Consider the following 20,599-nt stretch of genomic DNA (forward strand, 5'->3'; position numbering starts at 1 on the left):
GCTGGTCTTTTGTGTATGGACCCTCCTTCCCTGAGGGGCTCCTTGGCAGTTCATCCGGATGTGGGTTGCGTTACATCTGAGATTTTCCCTTGCACCTTCTCTGTCCGACCTGGAACCTTATGTAGTTCTTCGCTCTCTGGCTTATCCCCCATATGAGCATCTGGAGCAGGTGTCCCCACTGGATCTCTCATTCAAGGCAGGTCTTGTGCCTATTGCTTCAGCCAGGAGTGTTTCAGGGCTTCAGGCTCTTTTCTGTAGTGATCCTTTTCTGCGTTTCATAAATTCCACAGTGATGCTTACTGTGTACTGTCCCTTCTTTTCTTCTGAAAGTGGTTTCTGATTTCATGTAAATCAGGAAGTCTGGCTTCCTCTGGTTCGAGGGAGCAAGACTGGGTGTTGTGGGCCTTAGCCATGCCCAGGCTTGTTGCAGTATCTGGAGGCTACCAATGAGTTTGGCCTCTCTTACCACCTGTTTGGTCTGGTGGGTTCTGCCCGCAAAGATAGGCCAGCCTCTAAGGCTACCATTTACAGGTGGCTTCGCATAGCCATTTCTGTGACTTACGTAGCGGGTGTGAGGAACCCTCCCTAGGGGTGTGGGCTCTTTTGACCAGAGGAGTTTCTCCTCTTGGACAGAGTTGTCGGCTATGTCTCTGGATACATGCATACTTTCACCAAGTTTAGCAGGATCGATGTGACGGCCAAGCAGATACTGCTTTTGGGTCCTCTGGGTTGGCAGCAGGCTCATCAGCCCCACCCTGTCTTTTCGGGACTACTCTGTTACTTCCCACTGATCCCGGAATAAAGTGGGATTGTACAAGAACGAAAGATTAGGTTCTTACCTTTGCTAATCTTCTTTCTTGTAAATCCTCACTTTATTCCAGGAACCCACACTATACTTGCTGATTTGCTTATTGTCTGCCTTACTAGTACAGGTAAGCTGGGTTTCTGACCAGCCTTTATAAGAGTGCCATCAAACTGGGTTTAGCACTTCATCTGGGAGTGTTCCCTAGTTCAGGTACCCCCCTCTGTCAATGCAAGCTGTGCCTCCTTTTAGCATTGTTTTGTCATTCATGTTTTCACCATTTTATAACCTGTTATTTTGTTTTGCATTGTTGTTGCATTTGTTTATAAGAGCAGAAGTAATGTGCTTGTTGGAGAGTTCCCCGTTCCTCTCTTTCTCTTGTTCTTATCTTGTACAGATGTTCCTGGCTGCTTTAAGACTGACTGGAATACATAGGAGCATACTCAGTGGTAAGATGTGAGGAGGAGGGGGGTAAAAGCTCTAAAGGTTTTGAGGCTTCCTACAGATTCCTGGAGGGAGGAGAGAAATAACCCATTGGTTCCGGAATAAAGTAAGGATTTACAAGAAAGAAAAGATTAGCAAAGGTAAGAACCTAATCTTTCGGTCTGCTCTGCTGCTTTGGCTGACAAGAGTTTCCTAAGCCTTTGCCAGCGGACGCATTCCTCAAAAAAGGAAAAAAAACCCAACCTCAAATTTCATAAATATTGCTGTTGTATAATTTGAAGAACAGATTAGTGCAATTACCCCCCTCTTTTATCAAGCTGCACTATACAGTGCGAGCTAAATGTCAAGCCGCCCATTCTATTCCTATGGGTGGCTCGGCATTTAGCTTGTGCTGCTCAGCAACTCAGCTTGATAAAAGGGAGGGTTAATAAGTATTTTGCATTTTATTTTGTAAAAAAAATTAGCATTCCTGATAACTGTACAAAATTATATCTTTATTATTTCAGGAGGGCTTCTCATTAATTGATGCTCACAAATGGTTAAAGATAGGAAGACGAGGCGACTGTCTGTTGTTTGGTTCAAAAATAAAGGTAAGGCTGAATTAATGATTTAGTTATCTTTGCGTGGTTTTCATTTTATTTGCATTAGGCATCCATTAAATATGTTTTCCAGTATTTTTCTAGTTCAACGATCCTTAAGAATTTTCTTTGGCTGAAAGAGCAGTGTGTATTATATCAAAAAGATATAATTTTTTGAAAGAAGCTGAAGATCTAGTTCTTTGAATAAGTATTCTAACATTATTATGATTCTATAAGGAAGGTGGAAAGGTGTGTCATTCTGGACAATGAGATATTCCACCCATGCTCGTGAGCCATACAGAAGAAATCCATTCCAGGTTTTTAACTTCTCCTCCTTCTCCAGAGGGCTCTGCTGCCCCCTTCAGTTTTGGGTCAGTCCATGTCAACTGTACAAGTGGTCCCCATCTTACCACCTTCAATTTTAATGCAACTTGACATGTAGGTAACCTAACTTATGGCACTAAGTCATGCAAAGCTTCAACCCCTAAAACCTGAAATTCATATAGTAAGAGGTGCCTAAGTAGAGGCCTTATTTTTGTGCATGTCGTATGAAACAAATGGGCAACTTCAAGAGCCTCCTGTTGCTAACATCAGTCTGAAATTTAGTCTAATGGTACAACTTTTTGTACTTAACCTAGACTTAAAAAATTCTAAAAGCTTAATTGCTAATTTTTAGATGCATCTTTGGGGTCAATAAATATGAGGGTACAGTCGTGTATGCTAAGCAAAAGCTCAAAAAAGAAACATACTGTAAATTTATTTAGCAGGAAAATCACATTCATACAAAACCAAAATCAAAAGACAGAAAAATGAGTACAAAAAACAGACCTCATACACGGGCAGCCGGGACTACACTGTACCTTAAGCCACCCGTATCATCACAGGTCTGAAAAAACTCCGTACATATATATTATATCAGTCTTTCATTTCACTCAATAAACTTATTTTTCCAAATTTCATTATCTGTCATTATTAAAACTGGATGAAAAAATGATTAATTCTGCATAAAACATATTGCAATGACTACAGCCAGGAGAAGGAAAGTTTTCAGTTACTATTAGAACATGCAAAAGTGTGAAAGACTTATCTTGAAGTCGTCTCTCTCAGATGATATGTTAATTGTTTCTTCATAAAGTATTCCAAAAAGGCTTACTTCCGACAGAAAGCACTTCTGTTTCGCCTTACCAAGGCTACTTCAGGGGAAAAAAAAAGTCTTCACTCATCATTAATATTTCCAAACACTTTCACACAGCAAACAAGCAGGAATGGCACACCCAAAAATAGCCGCGAGACTGAGAGACGTGCCCGGTTCATTCAAAAAAGGAGCCGGGTGTCATGACGTCATCACCAACGTGATGCGTGATATGCTAGACACAAACCAAAAAAGAAGGAAAAAGTAAATACCATCAAAAACTTCTAGTATGTTTCTTTTTTAGTTCATCTTTGGGGTGCCCTAGATTTGTAAAAAATTTAAGTAGCGATTTCTTGCTTGGTACACCTGCTCAACTATTGATTACTATTCACTTATGAAAATTTCAAGGCCTGCTTTCATTTATTTCCAAAGATATTGCAAGTCAAACAGAGCAGCAAAAATATGAACAAATTTTACTCATCTTTGAAGCCTTGTATTTCAGTTTTGATACCAGCAATCACTTTGGTTCAAAAAGCATTGGAGGAAGGTGTTTTTTTATACAGAGAATAAATTTGCAATTGAATTCTGCTTATTCAAAGCAGCATAACTTGAACTATTTGAAAGTATTAATGGTATTTGTCCTTGGAGAATTCTTCCTATATTCAGGCTGAACTGTGGAATAACAATACATCATATATAATTTGCTGCTTACTGCTTACTATTTGTTTTAAACCTTAATTGTGATGACATTGCATAATTATTATAGTGCTGAATCAAATCTGTATATAAAAGCAGTTGATTTTGTTTGCTATTTTTGTTACTATGTGTTTCATGTTACACCATTGTTATTGATATGAGTAAATTTGCTTATGAATACCAGGCATGCTAATAATGTAATCTTTTGCTTTTGTTTTCACATGTTTGATTTCCAGAGCTTGAAAAAATGAGTTTATTTTCTGAACATTTGGATAATAAGCAATGGATCCAGAAACTATTGATAGAATCGATGCTTGCACCATTGGCAAAATCAATGAATCACAATGTCATTTAACAGCCTACAGGGCAGAGAAGGCCTTAAAACTCATAAAAGACCTTCACACAAGTCATCAGAAATTATTGACTCAATGAACATCTCAAAGTTTCAATGAAAGTTCAACTATCTGTCTCCATTATGAGGCAGTGTTTTTAATGCAATTTTTTTTTTTTTTACAAAGGTCATGCTGCAATCCATTCTTGAAACCTAATTGTCAGGTTAGAGTCTGAAGCTTATCAGTGACAATGTTGCAGAGCAATTAAAGACTGACAAAAAAAATCAGTTCACACCTAGTCAAAAGTTGTGCATAACTTGTCAAAAAGAGATAAAGAAACTTGAGTAGTCATTCTGGTGTTTATCTGATCCATCATCTGATGAACAATTGCAAAAATTGAAAAAGTTTTTTTTTTTTTTTTTTTTAATTCTTTATTCATTTTTATAACTTACATCAAGTGGAATGAATAAGTAACATCATTTTAACTTAAAAACATCACTTGAAATTCTATACTTATTCATTCCCTCCCTACCCTTCAATATATCACAATATATAAACCATATAATAAAGATTATCCTTTCCTTTCATAACAAACTCATAACAAACAATGAAATCATCAAAAATTACCCCTTCCCCATTACTTCATTTATACAAATAAGGGAAATGATAATTATTCATTGCAATAATTTGTTAATGGCCCCCACACATCTTGAAAGTTAGTAAAATTCCCTTTCTGAATACCTAATGTTTTTTCCATTTTATAAATATGACACACTGAATTCCACCAAAAACTATAGTTTAGTCTACTCCAGTTTTTCCAATTATATGTTGTTTGTTTTATGGCAACCCCTTTTAAAATAAGTAAGAGTTTATTATTTTTGGAAGATATTTGACTCTTACCCTCATAGACATACCAAATAATACCGTATCATACGATAATGCCACATGATTTTCTAACAAATTGATTTCCAGAATGCCATAATAAATGGACAATAGAACAATAGATGATCTAAAGTCCCTACTTCAAGATGGCAATGCCAACATCTATCAGACTTAGAACAATCTAATTTTTTTAAACGAACAGGGGTCCAAAATGCTCTATGTAGCAGGAAAAACCATGTTTGTCTCAGACACAGACATCGTACACCTCTAAAAAAAAATTGAAAAAGTTAATACACTTCCCTGTCCGCATTCACGGTGATAAGGGAACGGCAAAGCAGCAAACATGGTTTTTCTGTTAAAAAATAAAACAAAATACAGGAAACCGCAAATAACCTGACCTGTCCCAGTGCAGCTTGGAGCAGCGATTTTCTGTGATGTAAATTTGGGGGTGGGGCCTTCGATCGAAAAACCACATATAACCAAAACCACGAACTACGAATACGGAGGGGGAAGTGTACTAGCTTGATGGCACTTGGGGAGTCTCCTTTAAAGCTGAATAAAGTGACGCCAGAGGTTATGTGAAATGTAAAATTGCTCAAGCACAAACCTCACTGAGTCGTCATATTGCCTCTGGGTGGTTTTGAACCTGATGAAGTTTCGCAAAGACCTAGCAGTAACTGCAGTCATCAATGTCAAACCAGTTCAGATTATGCAGAACTTTTACTTTGCTTAAAATAAAAACTAAACTTGATTGGCTTCAAGTTATGCAGAAAAATTACAAATCCTTACACTAGCTCCAAAGAGTTGGTCTATTGAAAAATGTCTTCTGAATTTGGCATTTAAACAAGAATGGTTAGATAAGCAGACAGCTTAAAATAGAAAGTGGTATACTAGCAATGCCAATAAAAAGAAAGGCAAATCACTGCTATCACTATTGTGAATTTGGTATTCATTCTGAGTGGAATTTCTTTGGCACAAGTCATGGTAAATCACCCTGCGATGGAATTGGTGGAACTGCTAAAAGGTTAGCAGCACGTGCAAGCTTACAATGGCCAAAAGAAAACCAAATTCTTTCACCAAGTAGTTTTGTGACCAAAATTTGACAAAAATCAAGTTTTTGTTTCAAAAGAAGAAAGAGTCTACTAGACTCATCAAGAAAGAAGATTTGGGACTGCCTCTACAATTGCTGGAACTTGTTAAAATCATCAGTTTATCCCTGATGGGGATGTTCATTCATTGCAACTATTGGTTCACTGGATGACTTTCCAGTTAATGCTTCTCTAAAGATAGAAAATCTTCAACCTAGACAATATATAGCATGTGTTTATGATAACAAATGGTGAGCTGGAAACATTTGCGAGACATCAATTGAAGAGCATGATGCACTCATAAATTTCATGCATCTTCATAGACCAATTCACTCATTTCATTGGCCTAGGAAAGACATTTGTTGGATTTCTGAAGACCACATTTTTGCAATTCTGCTTGCACCAAACACAGTAACTGGTCGACAATACACATTTACAGAATCAACAATTCAATCTGATTTATTTGGATGGATAAGGGCGTATATTTCTGCACATAAATTATGTGAGCGTGATTCTTTTTCAGCATCCTGCTAAAGTAACTCCCGATGGGCATATTTAGTCTGTAAATAGGCTGTTTTTATTACAGCCTGAGGATATCCACGATGTAAACATCTTATCCATTAATCTCTTGCATTTTGTTTAAAGTCATCCAAAGAAGCACATATTTTTCTGATCTGCAGAAATTGGCTGATTAGCAAACTAGCTATTAGACTGTAAGGATGGAAGCTGGAAAAACATAAAAAGCGATTTCTGTAGGTACTTTTCTGATATAATGAAGTTTGCAAAATCTTATTTTGCTTGAAAATATGTACATCTAGAAAATCAGTACTATATAAATCAAATCTGGTGGTAAACTTGATATATGAATCTAGCATTGGGATGAATCTCCCAAGTTAAGTTTCCGAAAGTCCAAATATACAGTATATCGTCCAAAAACCGCTTCCAAAATTTAACACATTTAAATCGATCAGCTCTATAGATTTTTTGTTCCTCTAGATTTACCACATATAGAATGGCAAGCGATGGGGCCAAAGAAGTACCAATTGCTATGCCATGGATTTGGCAAAATTCACCTTTCTTTATACCAAAAGAAACTCTGTAATAAAACTATTCAAGCTAAGTCCATCAGAAGTGTAGTAGGTAAAGTTGATATACGCTAAAGTTGATATACTTGTCCAAAAGTAGATTCCAGTATCTGTAGGGCTTTATCCGAGGGAATCATCCTATACAGTGCAGTGATATCCATAGTGACCAGCCACCAGTTGTTTTCAATCTCCCTAGATCAGTGGTCTCAAACTCAAACCCTTTGCAGGGCCATATTTTGAATTTGTAGGTACTTGGAGGGCCACAGAAAAAATAGTTAATGTCTTATTAAAGAAATGACAACTTTGCTTGAGGTAAGTACCTACAAATCCAAAATGTGGATTATCTGAAATTATCATAAGCAATTAAGGAAAGATTTATAAACTATAGTTTATAAATCCTTCCTTAATTGCTTCTGATAATTTCAGCTATACACAGCTGAAAGCAGTGCAACATGCAGAAAGTGAAAAACTGTCAAAGTATCAACTGCAAGAAACAAGATTTTGGATCAACTATTTTGAGGCCCTCTGTATTATAAAGAATGATTCTTTATGGAAAACCTGTGCCTTAAGTGTCCGGTGGTCACGTCCACAAGCGCCTTCAGCTCTCACCTCCTCCAGCACCGGACACACAAGCTGCACTGCCTCCAATAGTTACCTTACGTTCTAGAATGTTGCCCTCCTTACTGCTGTAACCTCACGCAAGCGCTTTCCTGCATCTGTATGTGATTGTGAGGGGGAGTGGAGAGGACAATCACGTACAAATGCAGGAAAGCGCTTGCGTGAGGTTACAACAGTGAGGTGAACAAAGTTCCAGAATGCGACCGCTGGACACTTAAGGCACAAGTTTTCCATAAAGAATCATTCTTTATAATATCAAGGGCCTCAAAATAGTACCTGGCGGGCCGCATGTGGCCCCTGGGCCACGAGTGAGACCACTGCCCTAGATCGTTAAGAGATCTGAAGAAAATGTGTTGTTTCTTTTGCATACAATTTAACTTTTATTATTGCCTCCCTTAAAAAAATATCCCAAAACTTGGATAGAGGTTCCAACAATGATTTTTTTTCATAGAAACAATAGGATGACCCAGCGGATTATTCAACTCTTTATGAATTTTAGGTAGAAAATATGTTTCTGGAGTCACTGGATGTTTTTCCAATAAAAAGTCTGCCTTCCTTTGAGTTACTATTTTCTTTTTTAATACTGTTTCAATCTCCTGAGTTGGATTCTAACTCAACTGCTGATAATGTATCACATTACTGAGTTGTCTATGTGCAACTGTATGATTGCTCTCCCCTTGTCGGCATGAGAAATTATAATCTTCAAAGAATGTAGTGCCTTACACTCAGAGTATGTCATATTATGTATTTAGAGGGGGGAGTGTAGCACAGTGGTTAAAATTACAGCCTCAGCACCCTGAGGTTGTGGGTTCAAACCCATACTGCTCCTTGTGACCCTGGGCAAGTCACTTAATCCCCCCCATTGCCCCAGGTACATTAGATAGATTGTGAGTCCACAGGGACAGACAGGGAAAATTGTTTGAGTACCTGAATAAATTCATGTAAACCGTTCTGATTAGTTCTGTTTCTGTAAGTTATGTCTCATTAGATCTTTATCAAAAGTTTTAAAACCAGAAGCTCTTAACATCCTCATTCATTCTTTAATTATTTCTAGGCTCGATTACTGCAACACATATATCATGGTATAACCCAGAAAGAAATAAGACTACAAATTATACAAAATACAGCATAAAAATTATTACTAATTAAAAAAAATACAACCATGTCATACCACTTCTACAAAAAGCATATTGGTTACCAATCTCGCATAGAATTACTTATAAAATCGCATTGTTAACCTTTAAAATCTGACAATCTAATGCACCAATATTTCTGGATTGTCTTCATACCATATTCTCCATTTAGGACACTCAGATCAACAGAACAGCATTTACTGAAAGTAATAGGTACTAGGAGATCTACTATTTTTTCGGTTATAACACCCAAGCTCTAGAACAACTTACCAACTTAGGTGATGAACCCTCATTAGAAAAATTCAAAAGTTTTTTAAAAAGTTTCTTGTATAAAGACGCATTTGAGACATTAAATCTTATGCTCTAATATTTAATCTTAATCAGACCTAATGTATAGGTCACAAACTTCTCCATCTTCTGTTCTATGCTTATCCATGTTCTTATATTTATTCTTTGTTACCCTCCAGATGTGTTCTCCCTAAATGTTTCTTTATTTTCTTTAAAGATTGTAGTTCATCCCCCTCTCCTTTTGTGTTGGTAATTTATTTGTACATATATATATATACACCTTATGTTTATTTGTATAAAATTGTTTTATTTTTGTTCCCTATTTTTAAACTGTTATACGCATTGAAGTACTTGACATTGCATTTACAACAAACTTTTAATAAACTTGAAAAATAAAATACAGTAAAACCTTGGATTGCAAGTAACTTGGTTTAAGTGTTTTGCAAGACAAAACATTTTATTAAATTTTAAATTGATATAGAAGCAATGTCTTGCAATACAAGTGCATACAGTATACACACATCACAACTGAGCTGATGGTTCTCTCTCTCTCTGACACTGCAAGAGTGTAGAGTTTGTTCTAAATAAGCAAAGTCTTGCAATATGAGTACATACTCGTATTGTGACAGTATACATGCGTCACAACTGAGCTAATGGTTCTCTCTCTGACGCTGTAGGAGTGAAGTGACTAAATGAAAGTAGTGTTCTAAACGGGCGAGGTCTTGCAATACAAGTACATATAGTATTTTGTATTAAAGTTTTTGGGTTGTGGAACGAATCATCTGAGTTTACATTAGTTCCTATGGGGAAATTCGCTTTGATATATGAGTGCTTTGGATTACAAGCATGCTTCTGGAACGAATTATGCTCGCAAACCAAGGTTTGACTGTATATATATTTTTCTAGATCCTCCATATTGGTTCTCTATAACATTTAAATCTCTTAATACCAAATCGCAAAAGGTGGCAATGTTTTGATGCAAAAGACCTGGGGGCACCCATCTGGCTTGTAATAGATCATATCGCAAAGTTGGGACAAAATCTAAGGCCAAATTAAGAACTCTTAAATTGATCCATCATCAGGGACAAAGATGATGATTACTGGCAAAAGGTTCTCTGTTGGGAGTGTGTGTTGGGTCTTCTCATCTCTTAATTGTGTTCTTGAAATTCCATCTGACCTCTCCATTGTTTGAATCACCCTCTTTACTGTTGGGGTAAAAAATTCCTGTTGTCCATCTTTCAGCTGGGCTCCCGAATCATCTGCAGAAGAAAAATCTCTCTCAATTTTTTTTCCACTGTTTTCTGGTGTCCTTTTAAACATCCAAGCCTTTCTTAGGTGACATTGACTCGTGCTCGAGTCCAGCGACTTGAATTACAGATCTAAAAATAAATCAGTTTTGTGCTATTATGGTAAAATCCTCCAGTGTCATCCCCATGGTTGCTTTCAACGTGTCCGGCCATCTGATTGCAGGTCTCACTCTTTGCCTGGTTCCTTTGATTTTTCCAAACATTATGTCTTTATCCAATGATCTATCTCTTCTGACAGTATGACCAAAATAATTCATAACTTCATCGTTTGGGATTCTAGTGACATAGGCAGTTTGATCTCTTCCAGAATTGATTTGTTAGTTCTTCTGGTGGTTCATGGCATGCATATAATCTTTCTCCAACAAAGCTCAAATGATCAATCTTCTTTCTCTCTTGTTTCCGTAGTGTTCAGCTTTCACATCTGTAATTGACCACTGAGAAAATTAGTGCATGGAGAAGTCTGATCTTCGTTTGGAATGTTATTTCTTTGCCTTTTAATACTTTGTTGAGATCCTTGAAGAGCGACAGAGTGCTATTCTGGGGAGTATTTCTTCCCTGCTAGTTGCAACTTTGTTTACAAAACAGCCCAGGAGATTGAAATCCTTTACAACTTCTTTTCCATTGCCTTCAAGCTCAAAATCTTTATTTTCCGTGTTCATGATCTTCATCTTGTTTATGTTCAGGCTATTGGTGAGAGTTGTATCATCTGCATAATGCAGATTTATATTTTCGGCCATCAACTTTGAAACCAATGCTCTTCCAAATTTGCTTTTCTGAAGACGGCTTCGCCATAAAGGTTTAACAGGTAAGGTGGCAAAATGTATCCTTGCCTTGACACCACATTTTATTGGAAACCAATCAGTGTTGCCATATTCTGTTTTCACTGCAGCTTCTTGATTTTCGGAGAGGCTCTTTATCAGCTGAGTTGTGTGTTTGGGTATTTCCATTTTTGCTAGAGTTCTCCTTAGTTTATCATGATCCACACAGTCAAATGTTTTGCTGTAGTCGATGAAACAAAAGTATTGATTTTGGTATTCTTTGCTCTTTTCCAATATCCATCTAACATTGGCAATGATGTCTCTTGTTCCTCAACATTTTCTGAAATCAGCCTGAACTTTGGGTAGTTCTTGGTCAACGTATGATTGTAGCCTCTGTTGTATTATTTTCAGCAATATTTTGCTGGCATATGGAATTAGTGCAATCGTAGTTTCAGTCCTTGGCGTCACCTTTCTTATGTATGGGTATGAACAGTGATCTTCTCCAATCGGTTGGCCATATTTTCTCCTTCCAAATCTATTGACAGTCGAGTGAGGGCCATAATAGCACCTTCTGGGCCTTTGATTAATTCAGTTGGAATACCATTGATACCAGGTGAATTGTTGCTCAATAAAGCTTTAATTGCTGCTATGATGTCATCTTTTAAAATATCTGGTTCTTCGGCGTCAGTTTCCAGTTCAATTTCCCCAATGTTATCCTCATTGCCTTTTTTTGTATAGATTTTCTGTATATTCTTTCCATATCTTTTTAATACTTTCTAGATCATTCAGTACCATTCCATTAGCATCTTTAAGCATTCCCAATTAAGGCTGGAATGTCTGCTGCAATCTTTTAACCTCCCGATATGCTAATTTTATTTTTCTTTTTACATGTTCCGATTCAATTTTCTGACAAATATCCTTTAGATATCATTGTTTGCCTTGCTGAACTTCACATTAGAACACTCATAACAATTTTTTTTTATTTATATACCACAAAAGCCTTTTGGTTCTATGCGGTTTACAAAAGAGATGGGCTGACCATTGTCAGTGAGCTACAATAGATAGAACATTGGCATCAACAAGTTAACAATAATTTCACATCAATATGCTGTTTTGGAGGGATTACAAGAATTTTGAGAACAGAGGGTTTTTAATAGCTTTCTAAAATGCATATATGAGGTTGATATTCTAACCATTTGGCCTAGTTCAGGATCCTGGAAGCGGCTTGGTATGATAAAAGTCAGATAATGAATCTTTTCTGAGTACAGCCTTTGACTGAAGGGAAGGTAAAAAATGATCAAACGTGTGGAGCGACTTGGCAACGAGAACAAGAACTGAGCAGTTAGGTAGTTAGGCAGTAGGCCATGTAGGATTTTGTACAAGAGGCATCCAAACTTGAAGAGAACTCTTCCCTCGACAGGAACCCAATGTAATTTTTGATAGAATGGAGTTAAGTGGTCAAATTTTTTTCCAGGTTAAAGATTAGTCTCACTTCAGTGTTTTGGATGATAGTTTCCAGAAATGCCTGTGTTGTCCTGCTAGGTATGAAATGTTGCAGTAGTCAAGGAAGCTTAACACTTGCGATTGAAAGGTGCAAGTTCAAAGCATTTTCTTATGGATCTTAGTTTCCAAAGCGTGATAAAGCCTTTGCATACAACTTGGTCCACTCAGTTCAATTGTGATATTTTTTTCTCTATTACCAGCGAGTTTTGCTTGGCTTCTTTGTTCTACTTTTCTGGTTTCTTCTGAGATCCAAGGCAATTTCTCGGCTTTCTCTTTTGGAGTGGTTTTTTTTTAAACTTCATCACTAATTAAGGTATTAATGTCATTCCATAACTCTTCAGCTCTCTTATCTCCTGTTATCAAGACAGTCAAATCTGTTGTCTAGTTTTATCCAGTAATCTGTTGAAATATTTTCAATGTCATTTTTTGGGAGGTCTCTAATGATCTTCTTACAAAGCTTTACTTTGATTTTGCATGTCAAAAGCTCATGGTCACTTCCACAGTCAGCTCCTGGTTTAGTCCTTGCAGTCGAAACTGCAGATTTCCATCTCTGTCCTACATAGATGTAGTCAATTTGATTTCAATACGTGCCATGTGTACTGGTGGTGTTGGAAATGTGTATTCATGATTGAAAGTTAGTTCATTTTGCAAAACTATACTAATCACCATCTTCATTTCATTCTCCTTTGCTGTGCTTTCCAACTACTGCATCTTCAGGTGTACTTCCTACTTTTGCATTGAAGTCCCCCATAATAATCAGTAGATCTTGTTTTGGTGTTTGATCTATTTCATTTTGAAGTTGTTTATAGAACAACTCTGAATTCTCATCTTCCGTGTCTGACATTGGAGCATATACTTGGATCAAGGTGACATTGATCGGCTTTCCCTGTACATGGATTGACATGACTGTCACTGATAACATTGTACTTCAGTACCGTCTTTGAAAGCTTATTGTTAAGGATGAATGCCGGGAGGTTACCTGTGAGAGGTGCAGCGTTTTTGGAGGTGTTCCCGTGCCCCGGATAACAGCAGTGCTCTGATTACAGCTAGAGCCGGTAACTTCGGGTGCCGAATCTCGGCGGGCACCCGCGGAGACAACAGCCCTGACGTCAGCCGGGTCCTACACTAGACAGTGAAAAGGACGCCGCTACTGACTATCTGTGGAGGTTACCTGTGAGAGGTGCAGCGTTTTTGGAGGTGTTCCCGTGCCCCGGATAACAGCAGTGCTCTGATTACAGCTAGAGCCGGTGACTTCGGGTGCCGAATCTCGGCGGGCACCCGCGGAGACAACAGCCCTGACGTCAGCCGGGTCTTACACTAGACAGTGAAAAGGACGCTGCTACTGATTATCTGTGGAGGTTACCTGTGAGAGGTGCAGCGTTTTTGGAGGTGTTCCCATGCCCCAGATAACAGCAGTGCTCTGATTACAGCTAGAGCCGGTGACTTCAGGTGCCGAATCTTGGCGGGCACCCGCGGAGACAACAGCCCTGACGTCAGCCGGGTCCTACACTAGACAGTGAAAAGGACGCCGCTACTGCGGCGCAGCCGCAGGGCGTGGCCAAAGGGGCGTGCCCTAAGGGGCACGTTAGGCCCCTTGGGAGACACTGGAAAATAAAGGACTGCTGGAGCTGTATGCTAGTAAGTTGGTCATTTAAAATCAAATGGGGAAAAGGAAAGCTAAACCCAAAGTATCGACTCTAGTAGTTGGTCCTATAGATAGACATTTTATGTCTTCCAATGTGAGAGGAGGTAATCAGGATGCTGAATCCTTATCGGGGGCATTGCTTAGCCCTCTAGAAAGAACTCCCCCTCCTTTACCGAAAATTGCTGTTGGTTTGGATTCCCAAAGAGGTTCCAATTCTCAAACTGTAGTTCTTATGGAGCAGGAGGTATCTTCCTCATTATTTTATGAGGAGATGCCTAAAGCTATCTCCTTTCAAAGAGAAGCTTTTGCTCCATTAGAAGCCCGGAATGAGCCACAGGAAATTTCCCTTAAAGATTTATGGTCAATAAATGTTAGGGTAGAGGAGTTATTAACATCAGTGGTAACACAAAATGTGAAGTTTTCAAAAGAAGTAGTTATTAAGTTAGAAAATATTGATTCAAATCTGAAAACTATTGAGAAACGTTCCCTGACTATGGAATCGCAAGTATCAACATTACAAACTTTATCATCTTCTGTCCTTAAAGATTCACATATTACCTATACAAAATTTGAAAAGATGAAGTATATACTCCGGGCAAAGAATCTGAGACTGGTCAACTTTCCAAAAAGTCATTTATTGACCTCAGAAATTTTGATTCGTAAGTATTTTAAAGAAGTTTTGGAGTTGTCAGATCCAGATTCTTTGCCCATAACAAATATGTATTATATCCCGCAGAGAAAGAAAGTTTCGGCAGAATTGGGAGTAGACCAGTTGGAACAGATAGAATTTGATTTAACAGGTTTTTTGGAAGACTCACAAGATGTAATCCAAACTAGGTCTACTCTATTAATAACTTGTGCTAGGGAATTAGATAAATCTTTAATCATGAAAGCTTATTTTCAAAATAAGCAAGCAAAGTTTTGTGGATATAATGTATTAATATTTCCAGATGTAGCCCAGGCAACACAATTGAGAAGAAAGGCATTTCTGAATCTAAAATCAAGATTGTTAGCCTTAGGAGCTACTTTTTATTTAAAATTCCCATGCAAATGTTTAGTGAAATTTAAGGAAAGTGATTATATATTTTGAGATTCTATACAGTTGGAACAGTTTCTAAAGCTTCATGAAACACAAGTAATTGCCACTTGATTTAATTGTAATATGAGTTCAGTAGAATTGTGCACTGTAAAATTGATCTTAGTTTAAAGATCTTGATTATATTTTTAGTTTGTAGTTTATGTTAAGATCAGGATAATCTCCCGTAATGAGGACTAGAGGACAATGATAGTAATGTAAGATTAACTTTTATTTTCAAAGATTGTGTTATGTTCCTTGTATTATTATTTGTATAAATGATAATGTTTAAAATTGATAAAAAAAAAAAAAGGATGAATGCCACACCATTTTTCCTGTGTGTTTCATGACCAGAGTAGCAGATGCTTGTTTGATTGAAAAAGGCCCTGTCCTGTCCATTTGAGTTCACTGATCCCTATCAAATCAATTTTGCTTTTTTCCATTTGATCTTAAATACTTCCAATTTTCCTTGATTCATGCTTCATACGTTCCATATTCCTATGTTAAGAATATTTTTACAGCTTCTGATCTCCCTTTTCTGTCCAGCAACATCAGCATTAGGACATCTGGCGGCTTTGATACGTCAGCTTCACAAACACTGGGCATATACAATTTCCAATTTTCCTTGATTCATGCTTCATACGTTCCATATTCTTATGTTAAGAATATCTTTACAGCTTCTGATCTCCCTTTTCTGTCCAGTAACATCAGCATTAGGACATCCAGGCGGCTTTGATACGTCAGCTTCACAAACACTGGGCATATATTGGGTGACTATTGTGACCAGGCAGATCAGGGCTCTGCCAAGGTCCCAGTCAAACCGAGGAAAAAAGTAAAAGTAAAACCCAGGAAGGAAAATTTCAGGATTTTCAAGGATGTTAGTTTGAGAAATAATGCCACTGACCACCAGGAGGAGCCAGATATATCTGAAGAAGTAGATAGTGAGTTTTGTCCAAACCTCCACCAGGGGAGCTCTAGAGGCCCCTGGAGATCTGCTGACACACAGAACAGGGCATGCCCCTAGCCTAGATAAGCCTGCACTGGCATTCAGACCGGCAAGCCGGTTAGGGAGGAAGTTTAAGCCTTGCCTCCCTAGGGATCCTCCTGAGCCAAACAGGGACAACAGGCCACAACCCATGGAGCTGATCGAGGCTGAACAAGCTGAAGACTTGTCTATCCTGAGGGATGAACCTATGGACTTTCAAGAAGCCTGTTCTGGCAGTGAATCTAATTACCCTGAGCTGATGCAGGTGGACTTGGCTTCCAGCCACAAACAGTGAGTGTGTTTGTTTTTGGACTGTTTGTGTGCTGTTTTTTTTTTCCTTTTTAATGGATGTGAACTTTGAGAAAGCTAGGAGTGTAAAGTGGGGAGAGGTTTTGCTTCCACCTAGGGAGGGAATTTATGAAAGCCTATCTTAAGGCCTTTATTTTTGCAAAACCTATTGCACTCTCCTGTTCCTGGCAGACATCTTCTGTTGCCAGAGGCTTTCCTTTATTTTGTTTTGATTGTGAATTGAGGAATTCTGAATGCTGAACTTTATTGCTGATTTAATGAAATACCTGCTTTGGAGCAGGCAGAGCAAGCTCTGTATTGAACTGTGATCTCAAGGACAATTGGGAATTAATAAGCAGAAGAAGAAAGTTTGATTTTGTTTGTGAACTGTTTTGTTTTCATGCCTTTTTTTTTGGCAGTTTTTTTTTCTTTCTTCTTTAATGAGGTATGGAATCCTGACTACTGTGACAAAGATTGAGGAATTACTTACCTGCTTTATTGAATGAGTAAAATTGACTTATTTTTCCAATCTACTTCCTTGTGTGGAGACTTTATTTTTGTGTGAAAATAATTGTGAATGCTTTTGAAGGTTCAGTCCTGCAGGGTGACTCTCTGTCGGGTCACACGCTAGTGCATTGGTTGTGGCTACTTTCAGGATTGTTCCAGAGACCTGATTTAGGCTATAATGGTGACCACACTATCAGCTCTTCCCTAGTAGCACAGTGAGTGCTTTCTGACCTAGGGGACCATTTTCCAGCACTATATGTTGATTCTTTGTCTCATCATCATCATGTTTTCTTGGCAGAATACAGAAGTAGATTGCCGGTCCTTCTGTGCAGCATAAATTCAATATTATTGCCATTGTTGCATCAAATGCAATCCACTGCCCATCTGTTGCTGCCCGGATGGGTGGTACATTGTTAGTCTGGCATCTCCACTGAAACCTGTTCGCCTTGGGATACCCTGCTGGTAGTGAAACTACTGATGGCATAGCTTTCAGCTTCTCAGAGGCGTGCAAGCCTCAGTGGCATGACAAGCCCTTGTACAATGACTGGAGAAAAAGCCAAGTATAGATCTGATTTTGAGCATAGTCTTTTTCATCCCTTTTCAATTTTTTAATCTTAGTCTATTTAACTAATTCTTTAAATGTATCCAAATGTTTTTATGGATTTCTCATTGATGATTCCCTACTATTTCTTCTGAAAGGTTCTGCATGAGTGTCTAAATCTCTGATCTTATCTTTTAACTCTATTTTATAATTTGTTCGGGAATGAGCAACATGAGATCCATGCTGCATTTATTAAGAATTGAAATCCATTTTTCAACAAAATGTGCATCCAGAATAAAGTTAGCCCCTTCTAGATATTAGTCTGCTAGGGATCATTTTCAATTTGACATATTGAGCTAATGTGTCCCCATGTAACTTAGCACAAAATAATCTTTCCCCCAGATTTTCCAGTTCGGCCCATGATTCTATGTGTTCCATCTTATTATTCGTTTAGAAAACTAGTGAAGACCTATTTGACAAATTTGTTACTTGACATCTGTCTGTTTTCCATTGTATGCATTTCTCTATTATTTGTATTCTTCACTGGTTGTTCAGTTATTTTTGTGAACCGCCTAGAACTGTGTGGTGTGGCGGTATACAAGAATAAAGTTATTATTATTAAGACAGGATGCTGAATTTGATGGCTTCTCTGTTCTGAGAAACTAAATATCTCCTGATTTAACTTATACCTGTGCCATTTTAAGCTCTCACAGTATGTCAAATCTGCAGTCAATTGTTAGAGCTATTAACTGCAGATTTGACACTGTGAGAGCTTAAAATGGCACAGGTACAAGTTAAATGCAATATATAAACCCTTAGTATCAGTCAGAACTATTAAAGACTTCTCTCATGGATCCTCAGATGGCTACCATGAGCTGAATAACTTCCATGTCCAATCCCGTAGTCCAATTCTTCTCCCTTTTATAAATCAGTATATTACATTGATAAAAGTGTACAATACATGACCTATAAGAGAGAATAAGCAATTGAAATATTGCATTACTTATTAATCATTCATAAAATTGCATTTTTTTCTCAAAAGTTTTGAGACGATTTTAAAAAGTATGTCAAACACTTATCTTAAATTCAACCATAGTAAGGACTGCCTCTCCCAACATGACCATGTTTCAAAAACTTCTTCAGGGTTGAGGCACCTCACATGTTCATATTCTAAAATAAGAAGATACCATAACTTAGTTCGGTGACAATCCTTTGCACACATGATTACTACTTAAACCAATAACATAATTTGAAAACGAGTTTCAGCATAGTCATTCAGCAGTCTGTTCCTGGTACTATTCTTTCCGTTCAAATGGCTTCTGACATAAAAACATAGATCAAAGTTAATTTTGAGTTTAGTTAATTCTTGGTTTTTGGTTGGGGTTTTTTTTTTTTTTGGGGGGGGGATATTTCGAGTGAGTCATGAGAGTGGAAGTGGGGCGTGCCTTGGATTAAAGAGCGCGTGAAAGTCTGTGGATTTAAACGCTATCCCTGAGTGAGTTCTCCATGGTTCCGGTGAGTCTTTGAAGGGACAAATTCCTTTTCTCACTTGCTTCTGGAGTTGGGCATGAGAATAAATGCTCAGAGCCCTTGATAACTCCTTACGAAACAGGGCCATTGTCGGTCTGGATGAAATGGGTTTTTTTGCCTGCATTTTCTCATTAATGTCATTGTGATGTGGATAGCAGCAGTGAAACATCTCCACACACCTGTGATTGACCATCCTTGGCAACTATGAGGATAAGTACCTTACTGCATAATTTGATACAATACTTAAGAATTTGAGAACAATTATTAATAAATTATTGTGGAGTTTTTTCAGAGACCGATGACTGCTAGCTCTATGGACTTGATGTATTGAAAATAAGGACAAAAAGTTTTCTGAGGTCTCTTTTTTTCCACTTCTGTTTTGATTCTGTGCTATATAGCTATGTTATATGCAGTGGACTTTTGATCATAGTAGTTTTGCACTACTATATGATTATTGGTATTACTGTGGTAATTATAGCAGAAGCTCTTTGTGTTGGTTATTACAGAAACCTAGAAATATTATGGCAGATAATGGCCCATCCAGTCTGCCTATCCGCAGTAACCATTATCTCTTCCTCTCTCTAAGAGATCCCATGTGCCTATACTACTACTATTTTATTATTTCAATAGCGCTGAAAGGTGTATGCAGCGCTGTACATTTTAACATACAATAGACAATCCCTGCTCAGAAGAGCTTACAATCTAATTTAGATAGGACAATTCAGGGTTGGGGAGATTATGGTAGAGGAAATTATACAGTAGGTATAGGTATCTGACAGGCAGTGAGTGGGTGTTAAGAGTTGAAAACAGTTTCAAAAAGTGGGCTTTTAGCTTAGATTTGAATACTGGTAGGAATGGGAACATGACGTATTGATTCAGACAGCCTGTTCCAGGCATACGGTGCCGCAAGAAAGAAGGGACAGAGTCTGGAGTTGGCAGTGGAAGAGAAGGGTACAAATAAGTGGGACTTGCCCGATGAACGTAGATCATGGGGAAGAGCATAGGTGGAGATAAGTGAAGAGAGATATTGGTGAGCTTCATAGTGAATGCACTTGTAAGTCAGCAAGAGGAGTTTAAACTGTATTCAGAAATGGATGGGGAGCCAATGAAGAGACTTGAGGAGAGGGGTAATGTGAGAATAGTGGCTCTCACAGAATATGAGTTGTGCAGCAGAATTTTGAACGGATTGAAGAGGTGAGAGATGGGTGCGCGGGAGCCCTGAGAGAAGTACGTTGCAGTAGTCTAAGTGCAAGGTGATGAGAGCATGAACAAGGGTTTTGGTAGTGTATTCAGAGAGATGAGGACGGATTTTGGTAATATAGAGGAGGAAGCAACAGGATTTGGCAGTATGTTGGATCTAAGCAGAGAAGGAGAGAGAGGAG

General features: G+C 38.0%; 1 protein-coding gene across 6 annotated transcripts in view; it reads left to right on the forward strand.

The window, feature by feature from the left end:
• The window catches only part of REC114 (REC114 meiotic recombination protein), a 57,719-nt gene that overhangs the window by 11,703 nt on the left and 25,417 nt on the right, over positions 1-20,599 (forward strand). For all 6 annotated transcript variants that reach the window (XM_033919503.1, XM_033919505.1, XM_033919506.1 and 3 more), the window contains one exon: positions 1,753-1,836. In XM_033919503.1, the coding sequence (XP_033775394.1) occupies positions 1,753-1,836 (84 nt within the window). The remainder of the gene's footprint in view (positions 1-1,752; positions 1,837-20,599) is intronic.

Source organism: Geotrypetes seraphini, chromosome 14 (assembly GCF_902459505.1).
Source record: "Geotrypetes seraphini chromosome 14, aGeoSer1.1, whole genome shotgun sequence".
NCBI lineage: Eukaryota > Metazoa > Chordata > Amphibia > Gymnophiona > Dermophiidae > Geotrypetes > Geotrypetes seraphini.